The 26,015-nt window shown below is 40.1% G+C and overlaps 1 protein-coding gene across 1 annotated transcript in view; it reads left to right on the forward strand.

The window, feature by feature from the left end:
* The window catches only part of DENND1A (DENN domain containing 1A), a 154,504-nt gene that overhangs the window by 33,237 nt on the left and 95,252 nt on the right, over positions 1 to 26,015 (forward strand). The window contains exons 4-5 of the mRNA XM_054083890.1: positions 14,442 to 14,491; positions 20,685 to 20,804. Coding sequence (XP_053939865.1) covers positions 14,442 to 14,491; positions 20,685 to 20,804 — 170 coding nt within the window. The remainder of the gene's footprint in view (positions 1 to 14,441; positions 14,492 to 20,684; positions 20,805 to 26,015) is intronic.

Consider the following 26,015-nt stretch of genomic DNA (forward strand, 5'->3'; position numbering starts at 1 on the left):
CAAAGTCAACAGCCTAGCAGAGCAATACTGATGTATTACTGCATTTTCTGGCTTGGGCTCCTAGTAAAGCTATAGTAATGAAGTTCATCCATTGTGGGTGAAATCCTGTGCTATTGGAACATTATAAAATATCAGACTATGGCTTGGTCACCTTACCCTTGCATCTGCTGTTTTGAAGGTTAATCCAATCCTGGCCTAGCTAATTTCAATACAAGGAAGTTTGTTTCAAAGATAAGAACTTCTATCAGAAAGAAAGTTGATGTGCAAAAATAAAAAAAGAGAAAATAGTGAATCAGTGGAAGGTGTAGAAGGAGGAATACAGTTATGTAAAATGCAGAATGTTTTTAAAATTACTTTTTTGAGTAGTGTAGCATTCAGTTCCTTACTTTTTTAATCTTTATTGCTCATCTGGAAGGGAAAGAAACAAATTATGTAGTGATAATTCCCATTTGTGAGCTGCTTCAAGTGGATATGATGCCTTGTCTATAATTTGATGAACTATTGTATGTATCAGTTAATTACTATAAGAATGGCTGAGGTACGCATGCTTGCAAGCTGGTACTTATGCAGATTGCTACTTCTATTCTGCGGGTAATTTTTCTTTCCACTGGCATTGAAACAAGGTTTATAATGAAACCAACAATCTTTATACATTTATAGAAACTGTAAAACTTTTATGGCAGTCTTTATATAGAAACTAATGGTCTTTCTTGTACAAACTCTATGAGCATTGTAGAAGCATTGCACACAGGGAAAAATAAAAAGCACTCTTTCTTTGTGTCACTGTAAGAGTTGTGTGATTGGAGAGTATTTACACAGTGCTGGCCATAAATGGAGCATAAACCCAACTATCTTGCAACACGTGTGTGCACTGAGGGAACTGAGCTGCTTGAACAGGGATGATTATGATCCAATTTGGTATTTCTGAATTGTACATTATATTCTTAATATAAAGTTTTTATCTTTACAGGTTGCATACACTGCACGATAAAACTTGTCTAACGGGTAATTTGAAATAGTTGCTATCCTTTCAAAAGCTGATGAAGTCAGATTGGAAAGGATGAGTAATTAGTCATTTAGAAAATTTGGAAGAGTGGTTATAGTGTTCTGAAAGCGACTTTGTAGTAAACCCAAGGCAGTGTAAATAGTAAATAGATGAAGTATTTGGTACTCACTTCTGAAGCATTTGATACTCTCAGCTTGTGTAGAGCTATCGTACTGCATTCATACAGGCAGTCTTGTTAAGTGAAAGCCCAATAAAACTTAATGTAGGATAGTTATAAACATTTTCCTGGTACAGTGACCCCTATAGACTTGGCAGCAGTGCAATAGCGGCGTGAATGGAACCCTTTGTGTGGGGGAGGCCACACTCTGTCGTGTGTAAGGGATCACCTTGTACCTTGTGTGTGGATACTATGGCTGCTGTTGCACTGAAATGTTCTGGAGACGACTGACCCAATGAGAATAAAGTTGGGTTCAAGTCCTGCGGGACAGCCGATGGTACCAAACCATGGGCTTTGACTACAGAACTCAGTATTTCTCCAAACCACATGCATGTCCTTTAATATAGGAAAGCGAGGAAAATAGGTACTCCTCATTGCTCTTATTCTGTCATCCTCATCGCATGTATAAGGCTGTTTTTTCATTGCCTTTTCTTTAGGCCAAGTAGGTCTGTTTTTCTTATGTGTTTCTACCTGTGCCTTTTATGTGCTTCTTTATCATAACTTAATTAGTATCAAAAAAGCAGATCCTCTTCACATCTCATGTCTTTGTGTATGTAGTAGGGTATGCTGTACTTGTTCTAAGTGCATTACATGGCATTTGTGCTAGATGGAATTGCTTAGATGATTTGCATCTTAATAGAATCTTTGACATCATCTATTCATTCAAATTCTGTTTTAGAACTGAAGTTAGTAAATCTAAGGGCTATAAAAGTTGAGTATTTCTATGATGAGAGAACTCAGCCAGAGTATACGTTGAACAGCCTAATAGAATAGCTGCGTGTAGTAATCCCTCAGATCTGCACAGAATTTCATGTAGCACCACGGCATTCTAGGGTTCTTTATTATTTTGCCACTACTTAGTGATGGGCTGCAAAAATCATGGCAGTGGAATTGTGCAATGCAAAGTAATAAGTCAGTCTTTGTAAGAATCCCTGGGAAAAGTTACTTCTGAAGTCTGAGCTATGAGAGTGAGAATGTACTCAAAAGTGGAGGGTTTTTTTTTGTCTCCAAGGTGGTGATCTGAGCAGCTTGGTTTGCTCCTGTCTGTGAAAGGGCTGCGATGGAGATTCTGTTTTCATTGGTGACATTTGTCAAATGCTTTTCCAGTAACAATATCTGCCTTTCAGGAATCATGGTGCGGGGCAAGAGTGGAAAAAGTGCAGAAAACAAGTAGTAATTAACTGCCAATTAATCTTTTGAAGGAGACCAGGAGGTGACTTGATCTTGGCCTGGTAGTACCTGAAGTAGTGTTGGACTCCAAAGGCTGTGTGAAAGCCATGTCAAAAGGCAATGTCCAAAGTTAGAAAGATTCTGAAGAGAAATAGAGGAATAATAGGGTTCAAGTATGGGGAAATGTAGTTCAAGCCAATTTCTAAACAATTTCAGTCTTCTTTCATGTAAAATTTGAATCAATATTGGAAGTTCAATAAATGCAATTTGATCTCACCACAAGTTATTCAGCTCAGTGCGAGTATGACTGGCTGCAATCATATGGCCTTTGTTATACAAGAGGTCAGGCTAGATGGTCGTAATGGTCCCTTCTGGCCTTAAAAATCTGTGAATATATGAATAATTTAAAACCCATCCTGCCAACCCTTAGTTGTTGAGGTAGTCACGTTAAAATCCTGTGGGACTACTCGTGTGGGTAAAGGTTGTGGGATCAGGCCTAAAGTGAGTAATCATTATCACTTTAGTTTAAATTTATTGATAAAACCATAAAATATTAACTTCAAGTAGAGGTGGGTTTCTTTACAATGGAAGATGCTCATGCAGAAATGCTCTACTTTGGTTTCTTAAGCCAGTCCCTATCAAAATAGTTTAGAAGGTTCCCTTGTTTCAGTCTCCTGAACCATTCAATTCTGTGCTGGTGCTATAGGTCAGTTAATGTTCACAAATTTGTAATATGTAGGAAGTATCTTTTTGTTGTTTAAAAATAAGATAGACTTCAAGCCCCTCACAATTGGTGGGTGTAGGCACATTAAAGTTATCAGCGCATCTCAGTGCATGTGATGGTCTGCCTTGCTGGGACCAGTTCTGTTGATGTTTGCACGTACAGGAGCGCTGGGAAGTACTGTCCCTGCACGCAGCCAACTTACTTTGAAATGGGTTTAAATAACTGTCAGCAGGTGAGTGGGGTTGTCAGGGGGAGAGGTATGAATCGGTCTCCGGTGTGCCACATCTGTATATCAGCAGTCATAAAGTAGTTTAACACTTTCTCCATTGATTAGAGATCACTTTTAAATCAAGAGTTTAATGGGATGACTTAGTTATACAGCTTAAAAATCTGAGTTGTTGATGACTGACACTATTTTTGAGACCATGCTACTGAACAAGTTTTGGTAATACCCTGCCTTGCAGTTTGTTTCCCCCTTAATATGTTTTATGTTACTTCTTTAGTGTAGCTGTACTATTTTAACAAAGTACGGAGAATGTTTTTTTGGTGGTTTTTTTTTTTTTTTTGTAGCTCCTACATTAGTCATTTATGTTTCAAAGTGTCCTGAGCACGTGAAAGAGGAAACCTTTCTCAGATTCCTGCACTTGCAACTTGTCTGCTTGTACCCCAGTGTATAAACACATTAAAAACGTGCAATGAAGAAGCTGAGGACTCACTGAAGGCTCTGTAAAGACAAAAAGGAAGTGGGAAATGAAAGTAAATTTTTTGATTCGCAGAGCATCCTGTGGCATGTAAAGAGCATCACACCAGACAAAACAGCTTGTGCTTTGTTATTTAAATGTCTCGTCTGGAGCTCTTGTAGCCAGGTGCTGGTGCACGTAAAGGACATGAAAGGGAATTCTAGGAGATTGCTGTCCCTTTGTGTTGATTCCCAAGGTGGCAGGAGATTTCCATGGCTTATTCTTGACAGCAAAGGGACTTCCTAGAGTTTGGATTTGGGTCGATGGGGATGGAAATACAGTATGTGATGGTAGAGTCCATCATGCGGTGGTGTGAGGTGTGAGCACTTAAGAGGTCACGCTTACTTTAAGGTACATATCACACATAGTCTGTCCATTCTTTACAGGAGGAGAGATTTAAGGTTAAGATGTTGCTTCTCCATGGAGTCAGATGTTGATTTGTTACTTTGGTAATAACCAGTATTCAGTTGTAGCCATCTCATCGTGACCAAGGCCCTGTGCCCTCTGTAGATTGGGCTGCAGGACTGGGTGCCCTATCCTGTGCACCCCGAGACGTTGGGCTGCAGGGCTGGGTGCCCTGTCCTGTGCACCCCGAGACGTGTGTAGGAATGCCAGGGATTATGTGAGCACTAGAAGGCAACTGTGCTGAACTCCAGGTTGCTGTAACAGCAAATAGTAGAATGCGTGATCTGGAAGGGATATATTTTTTGCTGCTTTACCACCTTAGCTTTGAAAGCAAACCAGTGTGTCAGTGTGTGTGTAAGTGGCATGCTGAGATTTTCACATATTTTAATATCCTGGTACCGCATTTTCTCATGTCTATTGTCAGGAGGTGTGTGTTGGCTTATTTGATATGGGCCTTAGTGTTACTTTAGAATAATTTCACAAATGTGTAGTGCAAAGCATTTAGATTGCATGACGCATTGATTGAATTTCCCAAATTATTTTGCATGCATTGGTCTTTGGTCTTTTCCTAATTTATTTTTTTAAGGGACTGCTTGGAAAGTAGCCAGAAAGAAAGGGTTTGTCTGTGATTGGTAGTGAGATTGATTGATATTCTTGTACTCAAATTTTCCTGTGTCTGGGCAGCAGCACGGAACTGGTAGCGTTTTGTAGAGAGGAGCTGGAAATTATTCTGTGTTAACCCAGAGAAGTCCAAAGCTTCACACTAGGAGAAATTAAGTTTCTAAGTTCGGTCATCTTATTACTTATCAGCTGTATTTTATTCAAGTAAAAACCACTTCCATGGCTAATGAATGTTTTTATAGCACTCAGATTCTTGATCATGGTCTCTTTAGCGTATTCTTGTGTTTGAAAATCTGAAAGCTGTGAAAATACTGACAAATTTGGGAAGCTGTATGCTCTTATAACCTTCAGTTATCTGAGGTGATTGCCAACTCCATCTCATCTGATGTTAGGAAAGTTCTTTCCCTGAAGGCATTGGTGTCCCAGTCGTGTATCATCATTTCTCCTTCCGTGATGTGAACGCAGGTCTGAGAAGCAGGTATTTTAAAACTTGGTCAGCTGTTGCCCCCTTTGGGATGGTTGTTCCGTTGTGTTATGTTTCCTTGGCTGCACAAAGTAGCTCATACCTGTGCAACAGGGTTTGGTTGCTTTGTTAGTGCCTGGCTTTACAGGTCTGCCACTGCTCCGTGTTCCACTCTCCAACTGCAAGGAGGATCTTGCTCACAGCCATTAGAAGCCTGTTGTGGGAAGGCAAATCCATGAATGCTGTTGGTTTCCGGTGTTTGCGAGCGCAGTCCTTGGGGTGTCTGTGGCATTTCTCCTAGCAGCCACGGTTAATTTTTAGGTGACAATTCTGTGTTCTTCTGTTTTCTGTTAAGCACAAAAGCATGAGTTAAGTGTTTTTCTCATTCCTTCTCAGGAGTTATGTGTTTTGCTCAGTTGTTGGTCAGTAGCCTATTTCCTGTGCGGGATGTCACTAATGGAGAATTTATGATCTGGAGTGACTAACGGAAGTCAGTCTATGCTCTAATATTCTCTTTGGTAACGAGTGCAGGAAGAAATTGGAGTCTAATGCTCTTCTTTCACACTTTGCAGTGCTTTGAATTTCTATAAAAGATCTCGTCAGTGAAATGACTTAATTTTGTAGTAAGGGATGACAGAATTTCTGCACTATGGAAATAGCAGAAGGGCGATACCTGTGTCCTTCTCTGCACCAAGGCAGAGAAGCCAATGGTGGCAAATGCTTACCTTTGCTTCTGCACCATAGAATTCTTCTGTCGTCTTTGTTCAATGTTTTCAACGTTGCAAGTTTCTTCACATCCTTTTTCTTTAGCAAAGGGCAGGAGTTGACTTTTAATGATGTTTATTATCAATTTAACAAATTGTTTGTTTGTTTCCTTTGTGTTTTTTTTGCTGTTTTTTAGTTATTTATTAGCCATTATTTTTTCCTTTAATTTAGTTTCCTGTCTGTTGTGCCTGGGTGCTGCGGAAGTATATGTGTAGATTTGCAGCCAGCTAGAAGAGATTACTATCTTTAAAAGCCAAAACTGTTTGGTTTTAGTTTCCTACTCCCTGAAAAATGAATCTCCTGTTGGGGCTGGACTACAATGCGGGTTTATAAAAGTGGAACGTGGTTACAAGGGCAGGATTTGCTTTTAGAGCTGGAGTTGGAGCTCTGGCCCTTCTCTTTTAATGTGTTGTATTTGCATGGATGAATTCCTGTAGTTTACATTACCTGATTACAGTAAAGATCAAACCTGGCCCAATCTTGTGACTGACTGTAAATCTAATTGGAATAGTGCCATCGTAAGTCTCCTATGATCATAACGTCTGTGTTTGACGAACAGGGCTCACTTTCAGATATTCTGTTTATTCAGACACTGTTTTAGAGTGTTTACTTGCGTATACTTTTAAAGAGACTGGACAGTGGATGGTGCAGCAGTGATTAACAAAGCATGATCTTGCCTATTTGTGTAAATAGGGTATTTCTTTTGTGAACACGTCTTGTTAACTCTCCCTTGCAGACCTTTATTGGTGCTTCTTGAGTAATTTGTTTAAACTATGCAGTACAGATTCCTTATTTTAGCACTAAGACTTACAAAGGGTTCTTTTAGCAGCCTTTAATTTTGTACTTATGTATGTGACATAGCCTGTGGCTGTGATCTCTGCTGTGAATCTGCGGTTGTTTTGGGATGAAAGAGGAAGGCAGCTGGAAACTCAGTAGCTACATCTAGCTGTCTACCTAGAGAAGGCCTTGATTTCAAGTTTATCTAAACAAGCTCGACTAATCCCAACTATCTGGGGGGATCCACTGTCAAAACAAGCAGCATGGCCCTAAGGCAAACACAACCATACAGAAATGAAGGCTGGGACTTCCAATACTCCAATGACTGCATACTGGAGGCTTTTTTCCTGAAAGAGAGTAAGAGAGGTAGAATTTGCATAATGCCTTTTCATTGGGAACTTTTGGAAAGCTGACAGAGGTCCAGCTTATAGCTCGGTAGCCACAATACAGGGTCTATAGGAGAATCCTTGAATGACCTAACCATATTGAAAGAAAAAATGAAAGCATCGAAGTATAGCCAAGTGAGTGTGGAAAAGAGGGCTGCTGCATTGTCTAACATCTGCTCTACTTCTCGTTAGTTTTGTTCTTTGGTATTCTATGTGGACTTTGGAGAAACCTAAGACAGCCGAACATGAATCCTATAATCTTCCTTCTGAATATTTATGTAGTGTGCCAGCCTCTAAGCTGTCCTTTGCATCGTCCCACTTCCCCCTCATTTTCATGCTCTCAAATGAGGCCAACATTTCAAAAGCTAAATAAATGTTTGTGAATGTTTATAAAAGATTTGCATAAATTTGTCCTTGTTTGACAAAGATCACTTTTTTCTTATGCCAGTTCTGAAATTTTTTAAAGGTTTCAGCGCTTGTCTTGACAACAAAGTCCTGCCTGGGCGAACAATGATTGCTGATTAAGTGGGTATGCAGTCCTGGCTGAATAGAGCGTTTCAGGCAACGGCTAAAAGGGCCAGTCATCTTAAGCCAGAATTATAATATTTAACAAACGGTAACCATGGTGTATATTTAAAGCCCTGGTTTTGATGCACTCTACCCATGCAGTTGACTTACAGTGCGAGAAGGATGTGATTAGCTTTTCACAGCTAATGCTTCTCACCTCATTTTTCCTAAATGGAGAAGTGAAAATATTCCTCATTTTTAGTCACTGACTGAATGCTTAAAATATACGTAATTCAATTAGTATTCTGCTCTCCGATACTGACACTTCTTATTGTTAGCAGTTGATCACTGTTTATGCACAGGATTGGACCAAATTTTTTTATGCTTGCTCATATAATTTGGCAATTTTTTGCGATTTCAGGATTCTTATCACAGCAGCTGTAGGTATATTTATGTAGCATGGTAGCTAATATCCATTTGTCTTAGAATAAAGTTAATCTCTCATTTTATTGAGGGGGGTTTAAAGACATTTGAGGAAATCTTTGAAAAACTGCTGAAATACTTAGTTCAGCTTCACTTCCAGATTTTTTTTTTTCTGCTGGAAAAAAGTAATAGTCGTTTCTGTTCTTTTGTTCTGTTAGTTGAGAGGTTGAAGTTGTCATTAAGGCGAAAACTAGAGCTACTTCTCTGACACAGTTTTTATCACATCTGCTAGGCCTGTGTCCCAGGAGGAGCTGTGCAGCGCAGCGAATTCAGCGTAGGCCCATTATCTACTGGGTTCGCGTGTGCTGTAAAAGGAGTGAGACCTCAGGGAGGCTGGGAGCCTCCTCCCGTGTAATGGCCAAATCAGATTTGAAGGACTGGTGGCAGGAAAGCTTTGGCCTTGGGGTGTGAATTCTAGGAAACAGAGTTACAATTAGGTTTAAAAAATTCAGGGATTTTGAGCTTTATCTTGAAATATGTTTTTAGTAATGCAAGTAGGGAAGTTGCCCATCTGTGCACATATTTTGTGCATTTAAGATATTTAAATGATAGCAGGCCTCAATATGCTTGGGAAATGTTGTTTATCTCGTGCTCTTCCTGGTACCAGGTTTGTGCGTTGGAGTTTTTGTTTGTTTGTAAAAAAACGGCGTTTTCCTGAGAAGCATCGGTTACCATCAGTGAAGCAGTGCTGTTTCACACTGGTACCATTCCCCTGCTGACCCTCGCACAGGAAGAAGTGACTATTGTAAAATAAAACCCCTCCCCTAATTCCAGCTTTATAATTGCTCAGAAAGTGCTGATGGATATTTAGAACACTAAGCAAATGGGTAAACTCATGCTTTAAATTGTATTGGAATGCTAGTAGAATTAAAAAGGTAAGAGGTAAAACTACATTAAGGTTCTGCTGCTGATTTTTTTTTTGGGGGGGGGGGTTAGAAAGCTGTTTTAAGGAACTGATTAAAATTACTGATTTTTATAATGGTCAAAATATTTTAAGAATTAATGTTCAGTACTGCTATAAGGTGTAACAAAATTTTATGATAAAATCGATACAAGATGAAATTTCGCGTAAATATTTAAAGCGAACAAAGATTTTTAAAGACAATCTGTGTTGTATCAGTTTTTAAAACTAGAAAAATCTTAAAAATCTAGAGAAATCTTGCTTTTAAGTTTACTGTTCTTTGCTTTCTCTGCTTCATCGTCTTGCAAAATCTCAGCTTTTTGCTGTGTGACGTGGGCCTCTGCGCGCAGGATCATTTATTGTTAATTTGAGAATTAGTTCTATAAGCTGCTTGAATTTGAATGCTTCTCCTGTCTTTTAAGTACGTCCTTACGTTGCATTTATTAATTGATGAGAATAGTCTAATAAGAACTTCAGGAAAATTTGATGTAAGATAATATAAGCTGAGACTAATAATAAATGCAAATGGAACTTTACCTTTTCAGAAAAACAAGATCTAGTGATCCCTGCTTGTTACTCATAGGTGTGTTTGAGAAAGGGGTGGAATTTTTTAAGCTGGCCTTGCTTTGTCACATTTATGTTCTTCAAATAACATCTAGAAATGTGACTGCCTTTCCCCACCCTTTGTCAGTAGCTGCTGTTACCTTAAAATTATGCAGAGAGATGAATTAAATATAAGAGCAGGTTACAGTTTGGGGGCTATAAGGTAGATTGATGTATAATCCCAAGTTCAAAATGATCAGATAATATTTTGCTTCAATTCCTGTCATGGCACTCCTGTGTGGTGCTAACATTTCTGCTATGTTTAAGCAGAAATAAAATAATCGGTAGTTGCTTGCTGCTCAGATCAAGATCCTGCTACTTGTTCTGACTTCCCTTGATCCCGTGAGGCTGGCCGTCACTGTTCTACTCTTAACCTTCCCTGCTCTCCAGTATCATCTCCTCCTTCCTTAATCACCTTGTTGATGCATTCTCGAAGCTCTCTTGGTGTCCCTCCATGCGAAGACGATGGATTTCATGTTAATTTCCTGGATTCAGATGGTATTTCAAGCTGGAGAAGATGAAAACTGTTTATATTTCCACACTCTCTGCTTAACGTTTCACTTACACCAACCTCACCAATACTTCACCTCTGGTTTAAGGTCAAGGAAAGAAAACTGCATTTATCTTTTTGAACACCGACTGCACTTCTTTCCATAGAAGACCATTCTGATTTGTAATGCTCCGTTCTCTTGTAATATTTGAATTGTCCCCTGGAAAAATGAAAGCAGGCTGTGGGGATTGTGGGTTGTGCACACCCCCTTCCATGATCCATAGCTGAAGGTCTTGTCTGTCCTCTGGGTGGTCTCTTCATCTTGTTTTCCTCAGGTTTCCCAATAGGTAAACAGGTAGAATTGTGTTTTAATTTCTTTTCTTTTCTCTCCAATTTCTATCTGGATCTCTTGTTCCCCTTTGTCTGTTGCATCGTGTTGTTCTCAGAGTAGATTGTTCACAGCAGCCTCCTGCTCTTGCATCGGACCCTCGGTTTGCATCTCAGTTTCTCAGTGCAGTTCTATTTAGCTGTAGCTGCAGCGTGGGGCATTCGTTACTGTTGGTCATTGGAACAAGAGAAATAAAGCCATCTGCATATTTAAGAGTCTTTGAAATTGCTCCATTTACTTGGAAGTGGGAGCATAGGTGAAAGGTTTGAAAATAATAAAGGCTTGGGCTAAGGTACAGCTTGCACACTAATTTCACAAGAGAACAGGCAACATTTTTCAGCACTGTTGAGCTTTCTTTAATTTTTCATCTCAATCTCTAGATAATTCGGGCCATAAGCCAAGCGTGCATTGTGTGTATTTCACAGCCTTGCTTTCCCCACGCCTTTCCAGTATCTCTGGGGGGTGTGTGTGTGTGAAATCCTATTGGGGACGGCCTCACCCCCATAAATTGCGCTGTGACACGAAGGCTGAGCGCTGTATTCCTGCCTCATTTATTTTGAAAACTTTGCTACTGAAACCAAACTTAATCAATGAGCTTTGTGTTGTCTCCGATAAGTTATGTACTGCAGTTATTGATTGGGAAGGATTTTAGAAAGCCCATGTGGGGTTTCTAATGTCAGCAGTGTTTTGATTATGAAAAGCGCTGGCACCCTGGGCCCCGGGGCCAGGTGGTGGACGTCCTGAAGCCGCCGGTGGCGCGGCTGGGCTCGGTCCCTCTGGGGATGCAGTTCATGCCCTGCACTTTAACGGGGGTGACTGCCTGCTAGGGATGCACTTTTTGCTCATTAAAATGTTAAAAATCAAACTGCATGTAAAAAGATTTGTGAAAATATAAAATTGGGGATTGATCCAGAAAACTGGCGTGTGATACCCTGGAGACGCTGGTTTCAGCTCCTGGGTCACTTATGCTTTTCAGCTGTGTGTCGTGTGTTGGCAAGGCTTTTTCTTTCCTTCTTTTTAGGGTGTTTTGCTTTAGAGGCATTTACATAGGTTTTTCTTTAAGAAAATAGGCCTAGGGGAATAAAACAAGACAACAGACTCTAATACTGCCTCTGTGTGTCCTGTCAGGTAAAAGCATGGCGAGGACCCCAAAGATGCTGATGTGGAGGGATTCTGGGCTTGCCTTGGTGATGCTTTTGGTTTGAAATCATAAAGAGAGGGTGATTTCTCTAGGCTGTGAGTAACCACACAGTTAAAGGGACCTTGTAGGGAGTTGTGGATTACATAGGCATAGCTGATCTTTCCAACTGAACAGTATTTAAATAGGGGGGTAAGCATTACATTTATAATAACAGCCTTGCAACTTAAGCACTAATTGAATAGTTTTCCGGTAATTGTATTTCTTACATGCGAAAGATCAGCAGTTTTGCTAATTAAAAACTAATTCTATAACTGATTTTTTTTCTAATAGTTAAAATTTAAAAACTCAGCTCTAGTTATCCTGCTCTCATCTCAATTTCCAAGTTGTAAATCAAGGCAGATAAGTATCTGTGTAATGAGGCACAGATTTTGTCTAATAACCTTATAAAAGCCACAGCAATAACATTATAAAAGACAAGGCAGTGTATGCTGGTATGAATTCAATATATTGCCTCTTTAAGTGAAAATTTCATTTTCTGTGTGTGGGAAACTATAAATGTCACAAAACAAGTGCAAAGTAAGTTCTGAGCACTCCACTATTTCCTACAGTAACACGATGCTGAAGTGTTTTACTATGTGAATGTCTTGGCTTGCAGTCACAGCAATTATTTAAATCATCAAAATAATGGAAAGAATATATTCTGCCATTTTGAGGTGGCTGATGACTTGCTGTCTTTTAACACTGCCTTACTGTTTTATTTCAGAATTCTGTATAGCAGCTACATGGCTTTGTTTCTAAAAAATAGCTGTACAGTCATTAATTTGAGGACAATTTGTATTGAAATGTCTAATAAAAATATGAGCATTTTACTCGTGTGATTATAATTTTGATTCTCATAAAATTCTCGTTTTGTTTTGTTATTTTGTTTTTTTGTTGTGGAGTTTTTTTTACATTTTCTGCATTGAAGTTTCACTTGTGGGTAAAGACAACTGTGTAATGGTTTAAATTTGCCTAGATGTAGAGGTTGTGTGTAAGCAATCGGAGCTGTTCAACAGCCGGTTGATCCCTGTGGAAGTCGATGAGAATCTAGACAAGAGTGAGCCCAATCCCATTAATGAGGCCTTTACTTTCAAGGTATTATTTTGCATGAAAAGCTCTGTTTCTGCAGAGTTTACTCAGAAACCTGTGTAGCTCCCTCCCCACTCTCCCGCTGCAGGTGAAGGAAGGCGCGTCTGTGCTTTACCTGGCATTGCTCAGTGGTTCTGATCTTGTTCTTTAAAAACAGGAGGGTGTTAAATAATCTATCAATAAACTGTCAAGAAATCAAAGTTTCCATAGCTGTTTCTGCCTGAAATCTTAAGAACTTGCCACATTTTGGTTGTCAAGAATCCTCCAAAGAAGGGTCTGAGCAGTTGAGCCTGAAACCATTGCGCAGAATGGGGTGTGCTTGTTTGAATAATGTAGGAGGAACATGTTCTTGCAGGGAGTCAATATGTTTTCTGCTTCATTGAATAGGTTATTAGATTGATGCAGTTTATTTGTTGAATGATGGCATTGGTTTTAGAAATAAATGAAGCGGGAAGCATCAATTTAGTCATTGATGGTAATTTATTGCTATGGGTCAGGAAAGTGTTGAATTTATCCGAGGGTCTGTTGTTTAGGCAGGGTTACCTTGTTTCAGCGAAAGCAGAAATGCGGTTTACATTTCAGGTCCTGAAATATTTAAGTCCGAAGGAGAATGGGCAGTGAATTGGCTGGTAGTAAAGGTCTGCAAACTGAGTAGTTGTGGATTATAGAATCCAAATTTTTAATGTTATAGAACAATAGGATGTGAATAGATCACTTTTGCCTATGAACACAACTGGTTTGGGACTAACTTTATTCTGGTTTTGCCTCTGTAATGACTGTATTGGTTTAGAGTCATAAAGTCGGAAATGATTAATTTCTCTGCAGATCACGTTTTCAATTTTCATATTCATGCTTTTTGTTTGTGAGCACGCGAAGGCTAATCTTAAAAGTTTGTCTGTGGTGCTGTTTTACAACATTTAGAAAATGTATTGTAGGTTACAAGATTTGTGTTAATTTTAATACACAATATTTTAATCGGTCTTTCAACACTCAGGTTTTCTTTCTAATAGCAATATGCAATGTTAAACATTCCTGCTCTGAGACCTATTGGCTTTATCTTTTGTTATTTATCTTGCTGATGTTAGGAAGTGTTCTCTAATCCCCTAGTCCTCTGTTCCTAGGTAACAGTCAAAAGCTGTGCCAGCAGAAGTGGTCCTGCCAGGCCAAACCCATGTGGTTTGGTGTTATTCACTATGATCCATATGGTCAGGGTAGAGATTGTCCCTAGAGAGGTGTTAACACTCAACAACTCAACCTCCTCCTGCTCCTGGGAGAATTGCTGGATGGCTCCTGCTGCCTGCCCATGTGTGAATCTTGATTAATTTTTCATTTTTAATGAAGTTTGATCATGTTTATTATTTCACATGATTGACTGCCTGGTACTCCTTCCATGTAATTGATAAAGCCCATATTTCTTCATCTGTCTCTTATTTCTTCAGGGCAAAGTTGTGAAATTGTGTGATGTGGTTAATATTAGATTTATTGGTCCCGAAAGATGTATAAATTATCTCTTTTTCTCTCCACAGGAAGTTCTGCAGACTTTGACCAAGTTTTGTTTCCCCTTCTATGTGGACAGGTAGTGTTAGCTTTTCAAACTTTACAAGAAAATAAGCTTGTCAATAAAACCACTGTAGAAAATAAAAACCATACCATTCTTAATGTTCTGTCTGCTTGACTGTGATTTAAAGCACCCAAGTGCAAATTACAGTCTTAGAATCGCTTTTTCCTGGAGTTTTTATGGACACCATCAAAAAAAGAAAAAAGAAAACCATTTTAAAAGTTTGAGCTGCTCTGTGGCAGCGGCGAGAGCGTGTTTTGCTCTGCTTCTGCGTAATACCTGGATGTACTCGAGTGGTAATTATCAAATATGCATATTAATATCAAAGCTTTGCATGAATTTGTACATTATTTCTTAATAGCCAAAGTGTGGACAGAATAATGGATTAAGCGCTTTACATTTAAAGGCCTCGATCTCATTGGAATGCTGGTGCATGACTTGGTGGTTCCTTAATGTGACTTCTAATTTTGGGGGGAAAAAATTATAAGTTACAGTGGATTTGGCAGGAACTGAGAATATTTAATTCTTGTAATTTGGGAAACTGGAGAACTATTTCAATTTTTTAGGTTTTGGGGTTTTTTAACTGTGAGTTGTTTTTGATGCTTTCCTGAAAAGAGCAAGCATTGAAATTTTGAAAGGAAGCACCACTGCTGCTGTCATCTCCAAGCATTGCTGAGTTGGTTGGCGTCACTTGACTTAAGCCAGCTAATGCTTGCGGTTGTTTTGATTGATGAAATCGACCTTAACTGGGATTAAACTGCTAGAAATCTTTTTGTCATTTCAGTGGAATCAGTGGCAATTACAGTAGGAATAGATTTTCTTTATAAATTGACTTCCGTTTCTAACATCACTTCTTGTTGGAGCTGCTGTTCCATTTTTTACATTTCTTTTTCCATCGCCCCTACCTGCAGGTCAGCCGGTGTATCCGAGTTGTCTGGAAATACTGGGCACTGGGTTCTGTGACTGGGGATGAAATCTTACTGTGCTGCTCTGGAGATAGGAGTGTACGTAATAAATCCACTACACTCTGTCCTCCAATGCAGTGATCTGGGACTGGAGGAAGCTGAAAGCTTGAGTGGATCCTGCAGACGATGTCGTCTTTCCACCTTCCGGGTGGTTCCTGCGGGTCCAGGTTGAGAGCCGTAGGTGGGGCACTGCTGGAGATGGCTGTTATTGCCAGTGCCTCTGCTGTACCCAATTCCTATGTGGAAAGAGAGTTTGACTCTCCTGGGCTGTCAACATGAGCTGTTTAACCAGTGCTTGTTGACTCAGATGACCTTTAAAAGCCACAAATATTCTTACAATTTGCAATCGCAGTTTGCTGATTGTCCTTTGCCTTTTCCTAAGGAGAAAGAGAGTGGGGAAGTACTTACATTTATTTTTCTTACGTACATGTTTCTACTAGAAATATTTATGCTTACTGCGTGTAGGTTTATTGTACCTCGGGGGTTTGTTTGTTTTATTGTTTTTTTGTTTTTCCCCAGCAGCGTAACAGTTTGAAAGATAAGAACACTGAAACCCCATATGGGGTGCAAATGAGAACATAATGGAAAGTGATTCCCATTTCTGGATTGCTTGTTTGATTACCACAGACTGTCGCTGAAAAGACTGCAAGCCAACTATTTTGAACGTAAAGGAGAGATTGTAACCCATAGCATACGTAATAATGTAAAATGAAGCATGGCCTTTCAATAGTCCAGAGGGTAGAGGACATCCCAGGTTAAGGACATGGCAGCTGAGAGAGATTTGTGCGCTCCTGCTCTTCTTGGTGTAAAAATACATGCATACCTATCATGTGTGTGTAGGATTGTGTGTATATATATAAAAATAAATACTTGGTAATATCTACCTCTCTGAGGTGGATTCAGCTTAGCTTTGAACTGTGTGTAGGAACTAACCTGCCAGTTAGAGCCAGAAGATAAGCAGTCTTAAGTCACCAGATGCAAATGAATTCAAAGTGACTGAGATAGAGAGAAGTACAGTGCATCCTACATGGAAGCTGTTGCTCATCTTTTAGCTGCTTCTAAGTGTAGAACCGATCAAATACCCATTCTTAGAGGCTATTTCTGGAACTCAACAAATGACGGATTTGCAGTAGTTGATCTTTTCTTTCCCTTTTAACTGTCATCCAGCCACTGAGTATTCATCTAGATGTTCCTTGTACTGCATTTAAAATAAAGCTATTTAAGGTAGCGAGCAGGTAGCGCCATAATGAAATGACCTCAGACAATGCCTTAATATCCCCCTCAGTCTTCTCAGCAAACACTTTTTCTGCTTTGAGATGAGAGGAAATTGCTTCTATGAGAAATACTGCCTTTAGTTATGTGTCAGAAAGGGCCTTACAGCTGTGTCTTACAGAGTTGACTAGCACTCTCTAGTGGGATTCTATCCCTCTGTATGTGCCTGAAAAGTGATATGTTGGATCGGGGCTCCAGTTACTGTAATCCTGAGTCCTCAGCATGTTTTTTAATATATATTTTGTTCTTTCTAAACAAAGAGAGAGAAGCGCTGCAGGGGTTCCAGTACAGGCCTTCCAAATGCACAGGTACTGTTCCCGGCCAGTTGTGTTGCCTTGTTGTCAGCAGCGACAGCTGTGGAATTGGAATCACCTGGCAATGTGGAGAGGTTTTAAAATTATTGTTCTTAATATAACAGTGGAGATGCTGGTTCCTTGTTCAAGTAACTTAGGAACATGGGATAATGCCTGCTGTTGGAATAATACTCTGCGTAGGATGTCTCTTCAGGATCTGTGGAAAACTGATCTGTGTGAATTATGATGAAGAGATAGTGATACAAATGATCAACAATGCACAGTCCCTGAAAAATAGACACGTCTTTTTCCTTTCCCCAACACAGAGCCCAATGTAGCATTATCAGTCGAAGAACTTAAGTTTTCAGGTCCTGCTAGTGTCACATCCCTGGTTTATACCCTGTTTGTTGGGGCTTTCCCCTGAGGAAATTTAATTTCCGTGACTGCATTCTGTTCTGTGCAGTTGTGCCTGGCTTTCAGTGGAGACTTCCTGTTGTGTGCTCAGCAGTGCTTGTGTTTAGTCCTGCTCTTCTTACTTCGACGTTAAACAGAGGTATTTCTTTAACGAGTCCTGAGGAAGGACCCGAGTCCTCGCCTACCCGTGTTCTCTTCTCAGGCAGCAAGTTTGACAAAAGAGATGGCAAAAGCTGAAGATGTCCTCTTGCCTCTGCCTGATCACGACTTCAAATGAAGATAGGATACCAAGAATTTGAAGCAGATTAGGATCAAAAAATCACCGGAGCATCGATGCCCCTTCCTTTAGGCAGTGGACCATGAGTTTTCTACGCTTACAGCTGTGGGATCAAGGCAGAGACTGTCCTCCAGCTGCAGGAGTGAAGGACTCTCCCACAGTCCAATGTCATATCAGGATTAATCTGCGTTAGTCAGACGTAGCTAGAGACTGGGGAATCTGAAGAAACCACTCCTTCTCTCCCCCTTCTTTCCAACCCTAACTTCTCTCTGCTCAGTTAGAGCTGGGGTTTATGGTGCTTCCGTCCTATCATACTCTAAATAGGCCATGTTCCCGTTGGAAAATACAGCTATGACTCTTAAGCACGAATGTTAAGATCGTAGGAAAAGCACTTTTTCTGTTGGAAAGTTTATGCTTCCATGTGAAGAACTGATGACTGAAACTTCAGCAGGACCTATCAGACACATTTCGGTTTTGCAGATCACATAAATACACAAATCTTTAGGTTTGCTTTGGAGGAGCTTACTGACCTGTTACTGTTGTTTAACAAACAAGCAAGCTTCTCCCTGCTGCAGAGGAAGTGTGGTTTTTTTTTTCCCCTGCTCCATAATTTTAATTGTCAGCTAGAATGCTATTTCTCACGCGCACTCTACTCTTAACCTTGTTAAAATTAAGCATATAATCCCCCTTTAAAACACCATACTAAAATCACCATAGTAACATTACATCCAAGCTTTCCAGATAAAACACAGCACCACTCGGGGGCGGGGGGAGGTTTGGTGTCCCTGGGCAGCTCAGTGTGGTTTATGGAAGCGGTTGCCCTGTTGACATTTAGAATTCAGTAGGATGATAGTACTTATGCTGTCTAATTCTCAGACTACTGAAATTCTTTTAAATCTGTCTTTTGGTTCAGCTGTGAATTTGGAGCACTTTTTCATCTTTGGCAGTGCATGGTTTTAGAATTGTAGAATGACCTCAGCTGGAAAAGACCTTTAAGATTGAGTCAAACCATCGATCCAGCCCTGCTAGTTTTGCCACTGGACCGTGTCCCCAAGTACAAAATCTACTTGTCTTTTAAACTCCTACAGGGATGGTGACTCAACCACCTCCTTGGGCAGCCTCTTCCAATGCTTGACAACCCTTTCAGTAAAAAAATTCCTCCTAATATCCAACCTAAATCTGCCCTAGTGCATCTTGAGGCCGTTTCCTCCTGTCACTGGCTACCAGGGATAAGTGACCAACCCCCACCTTGCTACAACCTCCTTTTGGGCAGTGGTAGAGAGCAATGAAGTCTTCTCTCAGTCTCCTTTTCTCCGGACTAAACACTCCCAGCTTCCTCAGCTGCTCCTCATAAGGCTTGTGCTCTAAACCCTTCAGCACCTTTGTTGCTCTTCTCTGGACACGCTCCAGCATCTCAATGTACCTCATGGAAGGATTCTTCTTTTTATGCTGCACAGTGACATCTTTCCCATCTGGATCCAACTTTTATTTCTGAAAATTTAGTTTTGGTTTTTTTTCCTGTAGGTATTAAGTGTATAATCTCCCCCAGATATTTTTTTATTGCCTTGTACATGGCATTATAGGAGAGAATATTTGCTCATTTTCAGGGTTGTGACTGCTAGTTAGATGGCCTTGAATTTAAAATGGCTTTTGCTGTTGCTGACTTGTAAACATGCACGTGTAAATGCTAGTCCGTTTTCTCAGTTCTTGGTAAATCCACAATGAACTAGAACGTAACCTGAAATAAGTGTTAATCTGTCATTATGAGGCCTCAAACAGATCTAAAATTGGACTGAAAAGACCTCTAATAATTCTGTTGGTCCCACTTCACCACTAAATGTCAAAATTTCTGTTAAACAGTAAAACTGCATCTCTGCCAACTGGGAAGTGAATTAGGCTTGGATTGTGTGGGACCCACCATGACCATACACGAGCATTTTGTTAACTTTAAATGTGCTAGTATCTCAAGAACGCCTTTAATTTTGTCAAACTGCATTCAGAATGTGCTGTGCTTTAAATGTGAAGCATCTTATTTTGATCTTATCTTGCTATTTTGAGCATTAGTGGTAAAATATGGATGTGAAATACAGTATTTTTAAATGTCGGGCGTTGGGTTTGTTTGGGTGGTTTGGTTCTTGCTTTTTGTGTTATTTTTGGTTCTGTTTTGGTGGTGGGGGTGTTGGTTGCATTTTTTTTTTGTTTTTTTTTTTTTGTTTTGCTTTCCAAAACTGTTTTTCTGATTTGGGGGAATTTTCCTGTGGCGATAGTTTCTGCTGTGGTGTGAGTGGGAGCCAACAGCTAAAAATGTCAGACATTTGTTTGTTCTAGTCTTGAAAAGCCACAAAACCTTACAGACAAGGCAAATGACTCTTCATTTTGAAAAATCAAGTAAAAGTCCTACAAAATTACTTTTATGGCCACAGCTGGCTTTATCACAGTGTACTTTGGGTTCTAGTTTGTCTTTTCTTCTGTTGCACACTACTCGAGGCTTTTTTACCTGCTTGCCTCACTGCTCGAGGGAAGGAGAGGCCCCTGCCATTGGCTCCGCTTGCTGTGCTGTTGGGAATTATGTATCCGGCATATGTGCAAAACTGGGAGATGGGTAACAAAGCTTCTACAAGTCGAAGCTTAACATGTTATTAAATGTTGATTTACTCTTCAAGTAACCAATTCTCCGGTTAAAAGTAGTAAAGAGATATTTTGGATTATATGAGAGAACATGAGTTTGGTTTGCATGGTGTGGTGGTTGATTATCATAACCACGTTTTCAGTATTCTCCCACACTTAAGCAGTGAACCCCCCAAGCCCTCCTCCCTCACCGAGTGAAGAGCGCATCTCAGTTTACAGAGGGTGTATGCTCTCAAAGTTAATTTATTGAAAAAACTCTGCTGCAGGAGGAAAAGTTACAGTTTCGATGACTTAGACTGGATACTTTTGACACAACAGTAGCTCAGCATTAATTTTTTCCTCTTTGCTCTCTTTATTTTCAGCCATGCAGTTAACCAAGTTGGGCAGAACTTTACATTTGTGCTTACAGACATTGACAGCAAACAGAGGTTTGGATTCTGTCGCTTATCTTCTGGGGCCAAGAGCTGCTTCTGTATATTAAGGTAGGTCTGTGGTTTGGCTTTTGGCTGACTCTAGGAAGCAGTGTTTGACTTTGGGTTACACTGCAATTATAACTTCCAGCTGTTCAAAACTATTTTCCTATCTGGTCTTCAGAGTCACTGCTCTTCTGCAGAACTGATGCAAAATATCTTGCACTTTGAGTTCCTCTGTAGATAACTGTATTTATTTGTAGTCAATGTTCTCGAGTTAAAAATGTGGGGAAAAAATCAAGTCTCTGTGTGGTTATTTGATATAACATAGCATGATGGCAGCTGTTATCTTTAGCTGTCACAACTGATCTTGTTAAGACATTTTGTGGACATTTGTGTATGCAAGTTTTATTAACAAAGCATCTGTTGGTAACTGAGAGAATGTCACTGATGCTGTCCACGTCCTCAAAGTTGCTGTGTATGAGCTTCTCTGTCCTGTTGGGGGTTTTGTGAAGTTTGTCATAATAAAGACTGTCAGTGGAAGTTGGACGCAATGTGTTTTGCATAAGCTGGGCGAAGAGGCCCTATCAGAGCAGTGTTTGATGACCTCCCTCCACATGCTGGGATACAACCTGTAATTTTCTGTTCACATTTGCTGCAGGAAATGATGCAAGTAAAATTAGTTTTAATATCTACCAATATATTAGTGCCATTAATAATGTCTGGATTGAAAATTTTCCCATGGCATCCAGCTGTCTTGTTTGAAACAGATTTAACAATGGTCTGTCTTTTGCTTTCTGCTTTTTGCATGTTCAAGAGAAATGGGATATTGCGGAGCAACAGCCCAGGCAAAGGTAGCTCAGAGCTGACTGTGAACAGCCAGCTAGGTGACCGATTGCTCAGGTGGTCACAGGTGAGGACAGTTTCCTCTAGGAGCAATTGTAGACATCTGTCTCAGTTGCCTCTTGTTTGCTTTTCACGTGGGAGAATCCAGTGTGAGAACAAGAACTCGTCTTCATCCTGCGGGTACTGTGTGTTGCACGTGACAGGGACCTTCTGTATATCTGTTACTGAACACGACCCTCTGGAGAATTGTCTGTGCTGTTTGTGCTGGCGCCAGACTGGTGGAGATACCAAATGTTTGTTGCCTTGTACTGCAGCATTACACTGATGGCAGAGATCTGCTAACCAGGCCTGCATCGAAGAAGCTTAGTATTTGGAGAAATTACTGTCAAATCTCCCAAAATTGAGTTGATTGTGTGGGAGGCAGTGTGAGAGGTGTGTTCGCTACATCTTCCTTCCTTCTTGTCTCCAGTAGACATTTCAACTATTATTAGCGATGGCAATCCAGCAATATCGGCCAAGTGATGGAGACAGGGAGGTATTTCCCTCGCTGTTTCCCTGTACAGCTGGGATGCTGAATCACTCTCATGTGGGAAGTGTCTGGTTACATAAGGTAACTTCTCCTGATTAATGACGAACTAAAGGAGAAACATAGTTTAAAAAGAAAATTTGAATAAGGAGTAGTGTGAGTCCCGTCTTGATCTTTCCTGGATAAGAGTTCTTTGCTGTCAGCTCCCTTATGTTGAGTGAATGCCAAGAAGAAATGGAGGAGTTCTGTTGTAGTTAAAAGCCTTCTGCTTCGACTCATAACCCAAAAAAAAAAGGATTTCAGTGCAGTTACAGCAGTGGATGAATTGTGGCTCTCAGCTTCCTTACTGCTACTTCTTTCTTCTGTGAACTAATGAGAAAATAGAAGTTCATCAATAATGAAAGTGAATGTAAGTTTTAGAGGATAATAAAGAATTTAGATCACACTGATTCACTTTCTCTGTTCCCAGGACTGCAGCACCCACTGTTGATGTGAGTGTTCTCAGTGTCCTTTATGAATTAAAAGATGCTGCATGGTAAATGGATGGGTCAAAACGTGCTGAAGAATGTGAGAATGATGAAAATAAAGGAAATGGGGATAAAAAGAATGTTTGTTTGTTTGTTTGTTTGTTGATTTTTAAGTTACAGGTTGGATGGCAATTTTTGACTATTCCTTGCAGTCAGGCTTAGGGGTCTGGCCATGGTAAAATGAGTTGGAGGTGGGAAATCATCACATTTAGATTCATTATTGGAGAGCAACAGGAGAAAAAGGAAATTCTTTTCACTCAGCCAGTGCTTTAAAAACTTTCCAGGGTGCTCTGGAAGGCAAGCGTGATGCTGAGGCAGCTCTCGGCGGCCAGGAGTCAAGGTTTGGGTGCTGGGCTCTAAAGTGACCCAGAGGGGAGACCACGATCCAAGTGCAGTAGTGCAGCACTGGGAGTTCAACAGCAGTGGAGTTAACCGCACGGGTGTAGCTCCCGTGGCCAGCAAAAGGCAATGCCATTTCCCAGAGTGACTCTTGCCTGTTTAACCGGCACTGTTTCGCAGGCTGCTTTCGAGAGAGTTCTCAGGTTTGTTCCTCCTCTGGGCTGCGTCCCACAGTTTTATGGAAATCTTTGATTAAGTTTAAAAAGTGCATCTTCTAGGAGTTCTGTGCTTTTCCTTTAATATGGAACTGCTGAGTCTCTCTCTCTTACTCTGCTTCCTTTTTTCTTCACTTGATTTCTAGCTAATCCTGCGATGGCCGTGCTGGAACGCTGATGCGGTTGCGGAGCACTCCGTAGCATGGGTGACCACTGTCTGCCGTTCAGACGGCAGAGGGCGGACAACAGCACAAAACCGGTGTCACAGATGGGCTGGGGGGGCTGAGGTTCTGAACAGTGATGGGAATTAGAACGCAGCCCACAAGCTCTCATACCACACATCAAAATCTCCTCGGTAACTGGGAATTCTGGACTGCCTTTTACAATGCAGTGTGTTAGAAATTTTAAAATGAGGGTTTTAATCGTTTACTTTTCCAAATGATGAATGTTTAGTAAGTTGGCAGCTAATGTCTAAGTCATCAAATTCTGATTCAGTAATTGCAATATCCTAGAAAAACTTGCACACCCAAAGATTTTTTTATTTCTAGGACTTTAAGGACTTCAGGATTTTGGCTGAAATAAAATAAGTCCTATTGGATGTGCATTAAGACTGGATTATTTTTTTGTTTCTAGCGGTTTGCTTTAAACTAAGCACATCAAATGTGGCATGGAGGTTTTAAGGGTAAGCAATATAGATCTGAATTTAGTGAGGAGCTGTAGTCTTCTATTAAAAAATAAAGAGTTGGGGCAGAAGGCATATGCAAACTGCTATTTCTCACTTGTGTGAGACCTCATGTGCATGTCCTCAGTCAGGCACGTCCCCTACTTGTGTTCTGGGATTTGTATACTCTTGTTTCTCATCTTTACAAGGTCATCTATGTACGTGAAGAGGTTCTTTCTTTAGGGCAAGAGTGTCAAAGGGGTTCAGAGCTGGTTCTTGACAGCTATTTCCTGCTAATTGCAGTGTATGAAAGGTGATATGAATGCACTAATCTACTGATACGAGTGATCTTGGCAAAAAGAAATAAAATAACATTTATCTTTTTGCTTTCATATATTCTTTAAAACCTTCAGATGCTTTCTGTTTCTTAAGAATTTTATATGCTGAGGCTCTTTGTTTTCATATCCTTGTTGTTTTAATGTTAGATTTCCTTACCAGCTTACTCATCTTTTCAGATTTCTAGCAGCTCTAGCCGTATAAATTCTCCAGAAGCCAGGTTGTTGGTTGCTCTGTGTACTCTACTGTTCAGTGGCTCAACTGAGTTTGCCTCTTTCACCAACTCCCGTGACTTAGAACTCTTCGGATTTCACTGATGGATTTCACACTGATGGATTTCAGTGTTCTTCTGATGGGAAAGTGATGCTAAAACAGTTTCTATCAGTATCAGTAAGTGCTCTGAAAGGATAGAGTGATTTTACAGTCTTGTTTCTCAAAGCTTAAGCAAACAAATGCTGCTGTGTGCAGTCTGCTTGTAGGGAACAGAGGTAAAAACCTCTTTGCTGACATCACTGTTAGTGTGTTTCTTCCACTTGTGCTGTTCCTGGTGGTCAAAGGATGGGTGCAGAAAGTGAAGACAGGGTACATAGAGCTGTGAAGAGACTGCTGAACGTCGGAAGCTCTAAATTCTAGAGACGTTGAAACAGGACATTCCTTTTTTCTGCCTCCCATCAGACAAAGATCTCGATCTTGTACGCAGACATGATTTCAAAGTGCCTATCAGTTTTCATTGTAGCTGGGGTTTTGGTCCATCTGAGGTTTACGTGTTGTAGAATCTCAGACTCCTGACAACTTTGGCTTTCTGTGCAGTCATGAAGGAAGGAAAAGTTCTGCTTCAGGAATGTAAAAAATGTTGTTAAGTCAGCCTGAATGCTTTTTTTGATGCCCTTATTGCAGAGTGTTTATATAGCAAAACTAACAAGTTTATTTTTAAAAAATGTTTTTATCTTTTGTCTTCTGAAATATTTCCAGAATTCTATGTAAATTCCAGTCACCAATGCTGGAGAAGTTCTCTAGGTTGTAAACAGATGGGATCCAGTTGTTTCATCAAATGTCTGTTTATTTTATATCCCGACTATTTAAACTTTAAATACATGGGGTTTATGTTTATGAAGCACACTGCTTTTAAATAAAAAGTAGTGGCATTGTTGACCGTATGGTAACCTATTTAAGTGTATGAGCTGGCTTAAATGGGTAAGTCAGGGTAAGGATCTCAGGTTATGTAGCACAATAAAATGCAACTTGGATAGTGTTTTTTTTTTATTATATATATCTATATAGAAAAAAAATCACATGCATGCTCACCAAGTTACCTGGTTTGAAATGTATACCTCTCCCACAGCATAGTATAGTTGAGTTTAAAAAATAGGTTTAGCAGTTTAACTGAGAGATAATGTTTTTATATCGATTTAACTGAACTTTTGTATTAAGTAGGTCTAAGGACAAGTGTGATGATCATGCTCTACAAATCATTCAGCAGGCTGGTTTTGAAGTAACGTTCCTGCTGTTACTGCTTGCTTCATGGTCCCTTGGTTTTTGAGTTAAGAGTGCAAGGGCAGTAATGTGAAAAATTGAATGAGAAACACTCTAAAATAAAAATGTATTTAAAAAAACCCAACCCAGCCCCAAGCCCCATCCCCCAGCACTGTCACACTGCACGAGAGCAGCTCTGATAAACAGAGTTCAACATGTCTGAAGTGACTTATCAGGTGTGTAAAGCACTGAATTCTGAATCCAGCCAGGATTCTTGGTGTAGGATAGAGTACTGAATCTATCAGTTGTTATATATATTTAAATTGTATTTAAATTTATGTTCCAGGATGTCACTAAGCT

The sequence above is a fragment of the Cuculus canorus genome, chromosome 19, assembly GCF_017976375.1.
Source record: "Cuculus canorus isolate bCucCan1 chromosome 19, bCucCan1.pri, whole genome shotgun sequence".
In the NCBI taxonomy this organism is placed as follows: Eukaryota; Metazoa; Chordata; class Aves; order Cuculiformes; family Cuculidae; genus Cuculus; species Cuculus canorus.